At 37.5% G+C, this 13,944-nt stretch overlaps 1 protein-coding gene across 1 annotated transcript in view; it reads right to left on the bottom strand.

Annotated features, from left to right (window-relative positions):
• Nucleotides 1-4,006: 4,006 nt before the first annotated feature.
• LOC139721252 (heterogeneous nuclear ribonucleoprotein K-like) overlaps nucleotides 4,007-13,944 on the bottom strand; it is a 92,393-nt gene continuing 82,455 nt past the window's right edge. The window contains exons 6-12 of the mRNA XM_071632574.1: nucleotides 12,792-12,864; nucleotides 9,140-9,244; nucleotides 8,402-8,530; nucleotides 7,354-7,682; nucleotides 6,477-6,495; nucleotides 4,604-4,637; nucleotides 4,007-4,086 (exon numbers count right to left, since the gene is read on the bottom strand). Coding sequence (XP_071488675.1) covers nucleotides 4,007-4,086; nucleotides 4,604-4,637; nucleotides 6,477-6,495; nucleotides 7,354-7,682; nucleotides 8,402-8,530; nucleotides 9,140-9,244; nucleotides 12,792-12,864 — 769 coding nt within the window. The remainder of the gene's footprint in view (nucleotides 4,087-4,603; nucleotides 4,638-6,476; nucleotides 6,496-7,353; nucleotides 7,683-8,401; nucleotides 8,531-9,139; nucleotides 9,245-12,791; nucleotides 12,865-13,944) is intronic.

Here is a 13,944-nt window from a genome sequence, read left to right as displayed (position 1 = left end):
ATCATCATCATCATCATCATCATCATCATCACCATCATTATCATTATCATCATCACCACCATCAAGATTATCATCACCATCATAATTCTCCTCATGTTATACAACACTTCATTTTTAATATATCCACCTTTTTCCTCTGTTACCTTCAGAGTGCTCATTGGTTCTATGTTAATCAGCATCAATCATTTCATTGAAAATTTTTAGATCAATTTTATATCTTGTGGAGGGCATGAAACTCCCAAGTAATTATCCAGCTATCTATATCTGATCCAGCTATTCGTTATCTTCCTCTAGAATCTAGGCAACTGATTATATATAACTATCACAAAGAACAACACAAAACTCAATATTTGCTGTTCAATAATACAAAGATAGTAAAAACTTTATTACGAAGGTAGGCTGACATACAAAATGCTTCAACTGCCATCTACTGATAAGAAATCAAAATTAATAGTTTTGACCTAAAATCGTACATAAACCTTTGCTTTTCAAATTCTTTCAAACATTTCATTCCTAGTACTCAGAATTATTACTTCTTCTTTTTTTTACATGTCTTAAAATCTGGAAGACATTACATCTATACATTACAAATTGCTTTCATTCTTTATTACTAATTGCAAATTTTGCTCAACTGTCATTCATTTTGGTGTACATTATAATTTGAAAGTGCTTTTGAACAGGTTTTTCTTGTTGTTTTTGATGACTTTATTTTGACAACACATTGATCATAGTTAAGAGGCAAAATTAGTTTTCACTGACCACTAAGACAGCTGTTTCTGAAGCATTGTTTTACAGCTGAAATACACTTTGCACACAAGGCAATATGGAATGACAACAGCTGTACCATTACATTTCACGACTGACTTTTGTTTTTTCTTCAGGTCATCAATGTATGTAACTTGTAGCAAGCTCTATGTACAGCAGTAAAGTAAGTACAAATTACATTCAACAGCCATGACCTCTGATCTATGTATCATTTGTTTGAGTAATCAACACTCCTCTGTTACACTTCTGTTAAGCAAACATCATATCATGAGCCAAGAAATCAATCTTTCCTTTCACTGAGACTAAAATAGGTCATGAATCAAATAAAAAATGAATAAACAAAGATGACATTTGTTGCCTCTTTGGGTTAAAAAACCCGAAACATTTCAATTCACAATCTTGTCACTACTAATAGAAGTTAATTTTCATACCTTTGAGGCTAGAGATGGCAAATAACTTATGTGCTTCAATCACATAATATATTTCATTTACAATGCAATATGATTTGTGGATATTCTCAAGCTGAATTTCATTATTTTAAATGGAAATTTCATTCAGTGAATCACATTAATCATAAGCAAGGAATTCTCTCATGCAAATTTGATATGCTTTGTCAGGCAAGCCAAAGGCAAGTTGAAGTTCATCAAAGACCCTTTCTTTCACATGTATGTCCAAAATGATTAGGATAAAGTGCCTTGCCTGGGGGTACACCTGTTGCAAGCAAAGGAAATGAACCAGAAATCTCATTATTCATCCACTTGAGCTAAAACTGCTCTTTCAGCAATACAATACTTTAAAACAGTGCTTCTCAACCAGTCTTTCAGCCAAATATGAAATAAAAAAGATTCATAATGATATTTGAGCTAACTATATGCTTTAAAAGAAAAAAAAAAGGTAGGAGCCAAAGTGGGCCTCGGGTTGAAAAAAGTTGAGAAGCAGAGATTAAAAAGGACTGCATTAAAATTTGTGTGGTTGATTTCACTCTTTATCTATGGATATTACAGTACATTGCAGTAAAATAAAATCCTTAACACCTCTACACAATGCTAATTCTAGCAGTGAGTCATGTTGCAAAGATCTGAAAATGTCAGACAATTTCACATCATATTTCACACAAATATTTTGTGTGAAATGTATATGTTATTACAAAAACAATGCAGTCTGCAAAAATTCTTACTTTTTGGCAAAATGATCAAAAAATCTTGATTGATGTACTTCAACTACAATGGCAAAAATACTAGTCCTCTTTCAGGTACATGAAATACTTCCATTAATCTTTTTTTTTCCCCCATCTTTACAAAAGACAAAAGAGATTTCAGCAAACAAATTACAAGACTGATCTTAGATTGCAGTTGAGCATCATGATGATGACAGGAAATTACTAGATTTCCTTGAAATTCTTCAAATACAGCCAAAACCTTGAATGAATCATTGAACTCACCATGATCATATGACCTACAAGCTTTGGGGGATTTTGAAAAGTACACGAGATAGCTAGAACAGTTTGCATCACACATGAAGGCATTTCTTTGTCTACTACAGCTGCTTTGACATTTGTTCTGTGTGCCTTGAACATCTAGCAATGAGAATGGAGAGACTGTGAGTACACTTTATACATCCTGCCTTAGTCTCAAACATAATGAGATGAAATGTGTTGACCGAGACGAGTCTTTTTGACCGAGACGAGTCTTTTTGACACATGTTTCACTGATCCAGCTGCTTTCAGTCCCTAGTACTTCAGCCCAGAGAACTGCCTCACACTGTATGGGTGAGAGATGGAAAGGAAGAACACATACTTTGAGTAAGCAGACACTCTGTTTAAACCATGTTTTTCTGACAGTCACTTAAATTGCTTCCTTATCTTACTTTATCTTCCCTGTAGGACAGATTATTTGTTACAATGACTTTGGTAATACTCTCAATAATTTACATCTTTTACAGTTGACACTAATGATGAAATGACTTCACTTAAGAAATTCATTAGCAAAAACAAGGTACTAATGTTCAGTTGCACTTTTTGAATAACTCATGACCTTGCTTCAAGAAATCTGTAACAAATTTTCACTGTGAATCACATCATCAATCTTGTAAGAAATTAATTTGTGTTTTTAGAATGACACTCTTGATAAATACTAATGTGTAAAGTGTATCATTCAGATGTGAAATGTCTCTGTCAGTACAATCATATATGTCAGAACAGAAGCTACTAATGATGGTGCTATTAAAGCAGCCACTCATGTCAAAGTCACTGTCATTGATGACATCAGTAGGAAATCCTTTAAGAACCCTCCTGGGATGCCTTTGAGACCGATTCGTTGAGGGATGACCGGATGAGTGTGCCCTCCTCCCCAGTGGCCGACAGTGATTTTTTGTTTGCTCACAGAGATTCACAACAACAAAATCACTAGTCTTCCATGGGGCCAAAGGCAGGACTGTTGATATATTCCATCTCTAGCCTGTCTCTTTCCTCTAGGCAGACGGCTATTAGAGAGTAGATGTAGGGTGAAACCAGACGGTGGCAAGGACCAGCAGCAGTACGAGTACCATGCACATTCAGTGGAATTACAAAGTCACCTAGCAGCACCTTGTAGAAGCTGGTATAAGTTGGACTGGGAGAAGTACTCTCAAACTTTTTGCTGATGTCAAATTTCTACATTTTAGTTGTCAATGTTATATTCTGAAAACATTCTATGTGTGAGATGATCAAATGTACCTTTCTTGGAGCAGGTATTGGGCGTAGTTGATCTGGTCGTCTGTGCCCGTGATGGTGATGATGCGATCAATGGAGTCAGGCTTGGCGTCCTCTATCTTGATGGTTGCACAGCTGCGTGTTCGAATGGCACGGATCCTGGACCCTTGAGACCCAATGATGGCGCCAGCTAACTACGAGTACAAAGAAAGAAGTCACAGCATTGATTGCTTGCAAACATCAAACCTGACATCACTCGAACTCTACACAGAATACAAGATTCTAGTGGTGATCAAACTGGAAAATATTCTTGGGAGGCTTATTGAGTTTCCTTTGCACAATGCTTCATAGGTAAGAGAGTGATCATTTTGATGTACTTTGAAGGAAAAAAAATGAACAGCCTTGTTCATTCAGTGACCTATCCTTTGTTTTTAAAATCATTATTGCATTTACTCTATTTACCCCCCCCCCCCCCCCAGCCTATTTGCCTGTTTGTAATTTACACTGTCCAACAGTGGTGAAAGGTACTATTGACAACAATGATCTCTTTCATCAGTGTAAAACATGTATGTTAAAGGAATGAAAATGACTCACATCTTTAGGGATCGTGACCTGTATTGTCCTCTCTGTGTCTGAAAGGAGAGAAATGAAATAGAAAGATGTCAAACCAGAAAGGAGCAGAGAAGTCATTCAGCATGAAGCTAAACATCCATGTTTGCTTCACTCACAGAATATAAAAAGGTTCTCATCTTGCATTCACTATCCTACAAGTACATTTTTAATTCTAGATATCATCTGCATTTTGCACATGTCACCGGTTCACTGAGCTAGAGAGTAGAACCTCAAACAAGTGAAATGAGAGGATGAACCACGTCAAAACAGGTAAAGCTCCTATGCAATCTCTATGATGTTGCCTCAGAAATCTAATTACTAGTATCAACATTTATTTATGCTACCTTAGACATTACAGAAAAAATACCCTCATTTCTTTTGTCCAGTATCTAACTGTGAAGTAAGGATTGTCATTGAAATTTTATGAAATGAACAATAGGCACTAACAATTCTTTTACAATCTACTTCTGCTTTGGTATATTGGGATATCCCTTCGTCTACTGGTTGATAGAAGAAAGGAGACAGCATCATACTCACTCTCTAAGCTTTCAAATCCATCACGTCCACTCTGCTGAGAGAAGAAAGAAACACAGAAGAAATATTAGTCCAAGTATCAGGTAGCATATTGTGCCATTGGATGCCACAACCCAAAAAATATCTTAGAAGTGAATAGATATGAGGATAGAATGATGAGAGAAAACTATGAAGTACAAGTTCTTTGGAGGAAAAAGAAAAACCTTCATTGTGGAAAAAGAAATGAAAATGACATGCTTTTCGATGGAAAATATAAAAACTTGCATAAATGCACTAATTCCCAATATTCATGTTTTTCATTAATATGAAATTTAAAATGAAAATCAAAGTCAGTCCACTGCATCAAAAATGAATATCCAGAATAACTTAGAGCCTTGATACAATTGGACACTGCAAAGCAGAATGAAGAATAGGAAGAATAGGAAGGGGCTAAGATGAAGTGAGAGAGCTGTGGAGATTCAATTGTCTGTCTAGAGGAGCAGCAGCCCGTTTGCTGGATGAACACAGCTGTGATAACAACTCACATTGACCACAAACCTTCAAACACACCACTTGGAAGAAGACTGTACTCCTACACCAGGAGTAGAAGTACAAACACCCTAGGGCTTCCTGTCAATCTAGCTTTATTTGAAGACTCAATTCATCTCTCTCTCTCTCTCTACTCTTCCTCACACTTACTTTCACTCAATATCCTAAAGCATTCCTGGATAACTATACTCAGAGGCTTCATCTGCCTGATATGAGGCTATGGCACTAAATTACATACGCTCTTTAAAGGATGAAAGAGAGGGACATACAAAAGGGATAAACTGTGAAAAAGAGTAAACAACCCATGAATATGCTTCAATGACTACGAAAGCAATATAATTTCATTCTATTTGTAAATACAATATTCTATTCATAGATACAATAACAACTTCGTAGATATGAAGGAGGACAACCAATGGTGCATGTGTAATTGTTCCAATTTGCCAGCTATGGAAAACAGGTTGAAGTTCATTGTAGCCTGCCTTCTCCCTACTAGATGGTTCTATCTATTGATTTCCAACGGGCTTTAACAGCCAGGCTTCTCATTTCAACTCTTCCTTTCCTATTTCACACAAGACGCAACACACACCACTAGACACAAATACAAGAGGTAAAAGAGGAAGATGTAGAAGGATGGAAGGAACGAGGGAAAGAGAAGATTGAGAAAGAAAGAAAGATAAAATTGGAGATGAAGACTTGGTTAATCAGCATACTAATGAGGTTGTAAAATCCCCTGAGATTCTGACAAAATCTCTCCAGCGCTCGGAGGGGATTATTCGATGTCTCTAAGTCATCTCTTGCTGTGGACTTGAGCTCATTTCATAAAACCTTATGGAATTGATGAATATTTTGATATTTCTATCAACTTCTTTTGGTCTCTTTCCACTTGCCTGGTATGAGTGTGAGGAGAGCTCTGATAGCAAGCAGGCCAAGACACGTTCATTCCTCGTTAGCAAGCTGATCCCCTTCTCTACATTGCCCATAATCAGCATAACCAGGGCACTCCGGCATTTCTCTATAAGCCTCTTCCATCGTATATCTGAATAGCTCATATTTTTTTTTTTTTTGGCAAGGACTGCATGCACGCATTACTAGGCAGATATTTCTGCCTTTACTTTGACAACAAATTATAAAGGCAGAAAATCACAACTGTTGCACAGATCTCACTTGAGGTTTTTAATCACACAGATCTTACATGATATACTTTAAATAAGATAAATTATATCTTCTGCTCTTTGCTTAATATCTAATGCCTGAAAAAAAATTGTGAAGATATGACATCTACTCAATAGCAATAAGAAGTCAAACCAATCCACTAGAAATATAGCATTACAGGCTATATACTTACATTGTAGAATGCAGGATCCCTGTAGTTAAAGAAAGAGAGAAAGAAAGGGGAAAATTCTCAATTTAATGTTAAGGATCACAAGATGATTGAAATTATGAGAACAACAACATAAAAACAAGCAAGATACGCTATCAAAAATAAGCTTACATGTACGCGATACAAGAGGAAGCCATTAATTTTGTTTTCACTTGCCACAACATCAACATGTATTCTTGATACACAGCTCTACTCTAATTGATACACTAATATATCAACGAGATACTAGTAATATCCATGGACTGCCTGACTGACATGGCACAGTCTATTGAGTAACTCCACCATCTTCACTGTCAAATACTCTGAATTAGGATTTATGCATTTTACACTCATGTCTGATTTCAAAAATACGATATATAAAGACATTACTCTGTCTTTTTGTTTCAATGTGGTGTGTTGTTTTAAGTACCCAAAATAGCACCATTTTGATCAGTTTTCATGTATAAGACCTCACACTATAATATGCAATTCAATAATATTTCACATTTCCTTCATACACAGTAGACATATTTGGACCAAGTGGAAAGTACAGAGGACAGAATGGCCATATGGAAAGGAAATAACAAAGAGACAATTATGAGGAAAAACAGATGGACTGGTGAAACTAGAAAATATGAAAAGTAGATCCGAGGAAAGACAACAACAGGTATATGGCTGGAATGAGATGAAGCCAAAAAGAAAAACAACACAGGAATTGCTTTAATCTCCCAAAACTAGGTTATCAGTATTCTATAGAAGACAAAACACTCCAGACAGAATGGAAGAGATGAGATAAACTATAGAGACACATAAAAAGAGAAAAGACCAGACATGCTATTAAAGACAAGATTTGATGACTCACAATGGTTCTGGGAGTCGACTTCCTCCTCCTCCTCCTCTTCCTCCTCTGTTTCCACTCATTCCTCCCACAGGGTTCATAAACAGCCCACGTCCACCATACCCTCTCCCTCGTCCTCCTCTACCACCGCCTCCCATGTAGTCAAATCCTCCCATGGGGCGACCTCCGCCCCCATACTGGCCTCCTCCACGCCCCATACTATGTCCCCCCATCCTTCCCCCACCGCCCCCTTTTTTGCTGTCTGTGGAGCCCGTGTAGCCTCCATAAGTGAGAGCATAAAAGGGATCGAAGCAGTAGGGGTCGTAGGGCTGGGAAGGGCCTTTTATTGGAGTCTGCATGGAAGGAGAAATCACAAATCAAATTAAACACACACATGACCCTCGATGATCGATACAGGCACTGTGGTGCATGGAGCTATGACTGATTTGTTTACAGGCACGGACAGATTGAAATACAAACATTAGCAGGAAATTTCTGACTCAAGAAATACAGTGCAACACTAGGAAGGATGTCTGTATACGAATGGTATGGCATAAATCTCATTATATTTGTATATACACTGCTTTGTATGTAAGGTTTTCATTTATCTACATTCAACATCTGAGAAAAAAACACACATATTCTCCGTTGGTTTCCATTCTTATAGATCAAAACATCCCACATTATTTGAATGCCTTTAAATCTGTGATGATAAGCCAACTGGTTTACTAGCAAAACACATCTAGTTAAGACCTGTTGGCTACAGAGCAGCTTGGTTCTCTACTCCTACCAGATACTTCAAATACGTTTCTCAAATTTCTTGTTTTATGCTTGACAAAACATATATTCAGTGTCACTAAAATTTCTATAAGCCTTCCATAAAAAGATTACAAAGGGACAATGAACAAATCTTGTTTGTCCTGCTCGGTAAGGGGTAGTTAGATTCAGATTACTACAAAGGGCTGGAATAAGACTAACTCTGTACTCACACATGCATGCAATTATCTCTAAACAGTATGAATATATCCACAGTCTATGACAGTATTCAGACTACATACACTGAGATACTTACAGCACTGATCAGATTCTGTAACTCTCGCAAAGCATCAATGATCTTATCAGTGACCCCACCCACTTGGATGATGCGATCCGTGGAGTTGGGGCAAACATCAGAGAACACCTTTATGTTGGCTCCACTTTGCTGTAGAAGGACCAGGAACAAGGGGGACAATCTTCAATCAATGTTACATCATACTCATACCAGTAGGATAAAAAGGCTCAGTATCTGGGACATGTTACATCATCATTTCACTGATGATGGAAGCCATTTTAAACTCACTGGGTTATCAGTAACAGAGAGGATCTATAATATCTTCTCTTTTGCTAAGATGAAAGATGGGTAAATACACACACAAACACATACACACAGACATTAATAAATGGAAATATCATTTTCATACAGAGAAAATAAAACCTTTGGCAAACTTCAAGACAGCAAAAGAGTAGAGTGGAAGAATGAGAGACACATTAAGAAACATGAACAGAGAAGCAAGAACTGAAATAACATGCAAACCACATCACACAAGTATGAATGTAACACACAGAGTGAAAACTAAACATCAAAATGGCTAGACCAGGAATGAGAGTGATGGAAAAGATGAGAGAAAAGAGATGACAAGTATAGTCTGACTATCTAATGCCTATGCATACACTATAATATATACATTGTGTTAGACAATGTTTTAACATGAAGAGATGTGGAGACACAAACAAGGGATATATTGAACTGAGACACAAGACGTATACTAACCTCACGGATTTCTTTGATTTTGCATCCTTCCTTGCCAATGATGGCTCCGGCTAAACTTTGATGGACAAGCAACCTGACCATGAAACTCTCAGGTTTCTGCTCACTCTGTATGAATAGAAAAAAAAAAGTGAAAAAAATATGAAAAACCAGCACGAATGTAAATACATTCAGGGGAAATATTCCAGTCGATCTGTACAAATAAGTCGAAAATTAAACATTGGTACTGATACAACATAGTTAGGACTTTTCCTTTTGTTTTTACATTACATGCATGACCATACAAGTATTGGCCAAAGTCAACATGACAAACCCACCTCACTGTAAATCATGTTTGGAAAAAAGATTTTCATTCAAAGAAAAAGACAAAACAAGAACAATGATACCAAAAGTCACATCTTCATAAATCATGGAAGTTATTGCATTGTGTAAGAACTATAGAAAAATCTTCTACTCTGTAACTAATATATGTTTCATGACGTACAGCCAACAAGCTTTGTTTGGAATAATGATAGCTGACGTCTGAGCTGCTATTCCTGATTCCAGGTCTGTAAATTTGTGCAATTCACAGCCACTGTTTAATCTCACACAATAATCAAAATGGGCAAGTTAATACTCAACAATTTGAAAGTTATTTGTATAACTTGCTGCCACAGTTCAATCTCAAACCAAAAAAATGAAATGGGCAAGTTAATACTCAGTAATCTGAAAGAAAACTGCCTCTTCAAATGATATGCTTTTGTAAGGATTCTTATATTAATTTTTTTATGGTAGGAATAGCTTTCAGAATCATATTGATTTCAGATGAAAACTATAGCTTGCTTAAAAGTAACTCATACATCACATCCAATGCACACTGTATATTGTAGGCATTGTACAACACATCTTAAACAGCCATGCAACTTAAATATCAAAGGTTAGTTGAGAATGATGAGCAATTGGATTCAATGCAGGCTTTTAAAATCTCTCTGCAGCTGCCAATGCGTTGTATAATGGATTGTAATTTATCACCTTCCTGAATAGAAATTGATAGCAGGTGGATGAAAGAGAGAAGAGGAAAGAAAAGGAAAAGGAGAGTACAGAGGAAGGAGAAGAGATAAGAAGAGAAGAAAAAAAAGAAGAAAGAGAAGAGAAGAGTGAAGAGAAGGAAAGAAAAGAGAAGAAAAAAGAGAAAAGAGAAGAAAAGAGAAGAAAAAGAAAAAGAAGAAAACAGAAGAAAACAGATGATTATAGAAGGGAAGAAGAAGAAAAATGAAGAAAATAGAAGAGAAGAGATGATTATAGAAGGGAAAAGAAGAGAGGAAAAAAAAACAGAGGAGGAAAAATGAGATGAGAAGAGAAGAGAAGAGAGTAAGATGGGATTTCACATGAAATGAATTCAGGTGTAGAAATAAGAGGCTTTTCATATCAAAGAATTTTCCCTTCTCAATTCAATAAAGACAAGAAGAGAGATTTCTGACCTGAACAAGAATGACATGAAATTCTGAAATAAATGCAAGCATTTCACAGATGAGTGCTAGAAGCAAGCAAGGCTGTATTCTCTGCCCACATCACAGAGCAGCAATGATGCAGATAATCACTGAAATGACATTGTCATGCTACAACTCACTCCCTTGTCAGCATGAGTCTGCAGCTACCATCGACAGATAGGGTCACATCAGAAAGAGGCAGCTTTGAGCGGAAAGGGGGAGGGGCTCTGAGCGGAAGGGGAGGGGCTCTGAGCGGAATGAGGGAGGGGCCCTGAGCAGAAAGGGGAGAGGCTCTCAGCAGAATAAGGGAGGGGCTCTAAGCAGAAAGGGGGGGGGGGGCTCTGAGCAGATGGACAACAGAGCAGACAGACGAAAGAAAGCAAGGATTCAAACATCTCAAATGATAAGCTAAAGCAAAGTAGAATGTTACAGGGCAATTATGTGGTAACAAGAATTGTAACTCAAGCCTAATACTCTTGCACTTTGCTCTCAAAACAACTGTAACTAATGCTGTGTTGGCATCCATTATTGTAAGAATTCTTTGCATTTATCTGATACAAATATCTTTGATGCTTCTCATGACATCACACTCTGCCCATTTTTTTTTTAAAGACTCTTCTCTAGAGGGTGTTTTTCCCAGTATTCTATAAAATCTTTTGAATTGTAATGCTTCTCTCATACATCAGTATCTCCAAGTTTCCGCATCTAGAATGAAATGCTTGCTAAGCATCAAGTCTACTCTATTTCCTCACAGTCTGCCATCCATCCACCGAGATTAAGGCAGCTTTCCACCTCCAGCACAGTGCTGAGAGGAGCTTGAAACTCAAAGAGGGAGGAGAGTGAGAGAACGGTGAGATACAGGCCAACACTGCTGCATCATCTAACATGTCATGGTGTGAAGAAAGGTGGGGTGGGGTCAGGTGGGGTGCTGGTGATGGATGACAGTTCAGCTTACAGGTGGGTGAGAAGCCATCTTTCAGCTGGTCTATCTTGACACTTTACTGGGAGATGAACTGTTAATGTTGCCAGTTGATCTCATGTCAGACCTTGTGCAAGGCTTGCCCAATCCACCACACTTGTATTGGTCACCTCAACAAATATTCACATTGTTTGTTTGAGGCTACTGAAAAACAGGACATTACAAGGACATTTTTTTCCTCTTTTTTTTTCCCTCTGATGTGGAATGTCATCTGGAGCCAAACTGAGTAAACACATCTATTCTCCTCTTTTTGGATCATAGGGATTTTAGTTTTAGCTATTCTAGCTATTTACATAATTTTTGCCCCCTCAGTTTTAGAATCTGGGTTTATTTTGATAGCTTCCGATTGCTTACACATCCTCTCCTGACCTGTTTACTTATCATTCTTGAGGATGAGGGAAAGTAGTAAACAGGTATTATGCATAACATGTTGTAGGTTTTGTATTAGTTGTTACCATACGGTCCAAACACATAAAAGATGAGAATGGAACAAATATGTCTCCTTGCCTTGCCACCTGAATTATTCTCAGAACCTCTCTCTGATTGCTAGTCACACTAAGGAGGTACATCTTGCATTTTGGAGCAGGGCTGTAATTCCATCCCACCTCGCTTTCGCACAAGCCGGTCTCACGAGGGCAGTGTGTACGCACCATCCCGTCACACACTTCTACCGCAGCTCAACTCCTGAACCTACAGGATTCGTTTCCCTCATTAGCATATCTAGAATCATACTACCCGACCCTCGTCCTATCTTGCTTTCTATCTCAGCATCTCCAAGCTTGTTGCTGACACTAAGTCTCCACCAGCCACCCAGTGTAGAAACCAGTCTTATAACCCCTTAGGGCTTCTTTGTTCTTGGGCTTTGATTTTTATTCAAATCAGCATTAACATTTTCAGCATTCTTATCCAAATTCATGAAGTGTAACAGACATACACTCACAATCTCATACTTATGTGGAGAAGAATAACTAAGAGCTGAAGGACTTATCCAGTCTTTGACAAGTGAAAAGTAGCAAACAGGTGTCATGCATTTTATGTTCAGTTTCATGATTTATAACACACAGAACAATTTTTAAGTTTCACCAAGTGATGCGAGCGAGCATAGTAACATGTTACTCTTGCTGTTCTGGGACGACAAGAATGAACATGTTTCAAATTGAGCGACTGGCTAAAGATGTCTGAATTCAGAGAATGAACTATCTCTTACCGCGTCCAATATGGGTATGATCTCTTGGATGCATTCCAGGGCAGCCTCGAGGTCTGTCACGATGGTGAGGATACTGTGGAAGAGGCCAGGGGGGCAGGAGAAGAAGAAAACCAGCAGTAAATCCTCTTGCCAGTTTTAAAACCTAGTGTTAGATACACACCTCTAACAGCCTACATGGGGGCTTCATGGCATTAGTTTCACCGCTGCTATTCAGATCTCTAGATGAATTTCAATCAAGCCAATGTATCAGTAAGTTACTTTGAGGAAAAAAGCTTGCAAAATCTTAAAGAAATACTGTTTTTGATTCATGACCCTTTTCTTGAAAATAGGAAAAAACAATTCAAAACAGGTTTCCTTTTCTGAACACTTGGTATTTGGTTGTTTTTTTTTTTTTTGGGGGGGGGGGGGGTGGTGGTGAGGTACTTTAGAACATGCTTAGGACTGGATGAGACAGAGCAAGGAAAATTCTCCACGGGTCTATCATTTGGATGAAAACAAGCCTGAAGTGCTATTGACATATTTGCATGAAATAAAAGGTTAAGACAAAATGTACATGATAACAACACATTTTGTCATGGAGTATGGTTGAAACCATGCTTGCATACTGGGCATGCAGATTGGGGGAGAAAAATAAAAATGGATTTTTCATCACAAACATGTTCCCATATCCCACTTTTGCCTTGGAAGGTGATGCCAGATTATCTAAACAGAAATAAATTGAATGTGATCAATAAATGTTTTGACTTGTTACACATCATTTGATTTGAGTGAATCAAAAACCAAAACAGCCTTGGGTTGCCATTTCTTGTTCATAAACAATGTAAATATTAGCTCATTCTAAACTAATGACTGAAAGAGAGAGAGAGACAAAAAAAAATGTGTAAGAATAAAGATATTTAACGATGCATCACAAAGGATGCCAGTAGTTGGCTCTAAATGTCCTCTTTCAAAAAAGGTCAACTTCTGTGCACATTATTATTACTCAATTGAAATACATGTATGTATGTATTTGATGCCAGAGGTGTGATTATCACTGCTGTAGGTTTGAATCTAGCTCTTAGAGGGATGAATGAAAATGTAAGTAGCAAAAAAATCCTTGCATTAATCAAAGTTTTCTTGTGCTTCAGGAAGATTACTAAAAAAAGACATGGAT

Source organism: Diadema antillarum, unplaced genomic scaffold (genome assembly GCF_040938485.1).
Source record: "Diadema antillarum isolate AM-2024a unplaced genomic scaffold, OU_Dant_1.0 scf00000141, whole genome shotgun sequence".
Lineage (NCBI taxonomy): Eukaryota > Metazoa > Echinodermata > Echinoidea > Diadematoida > Diadematidae > Diadema > Diadema antillarum.
This window is presented reverse-complemented; position numbering and strand designations above follow the sequence as displayed.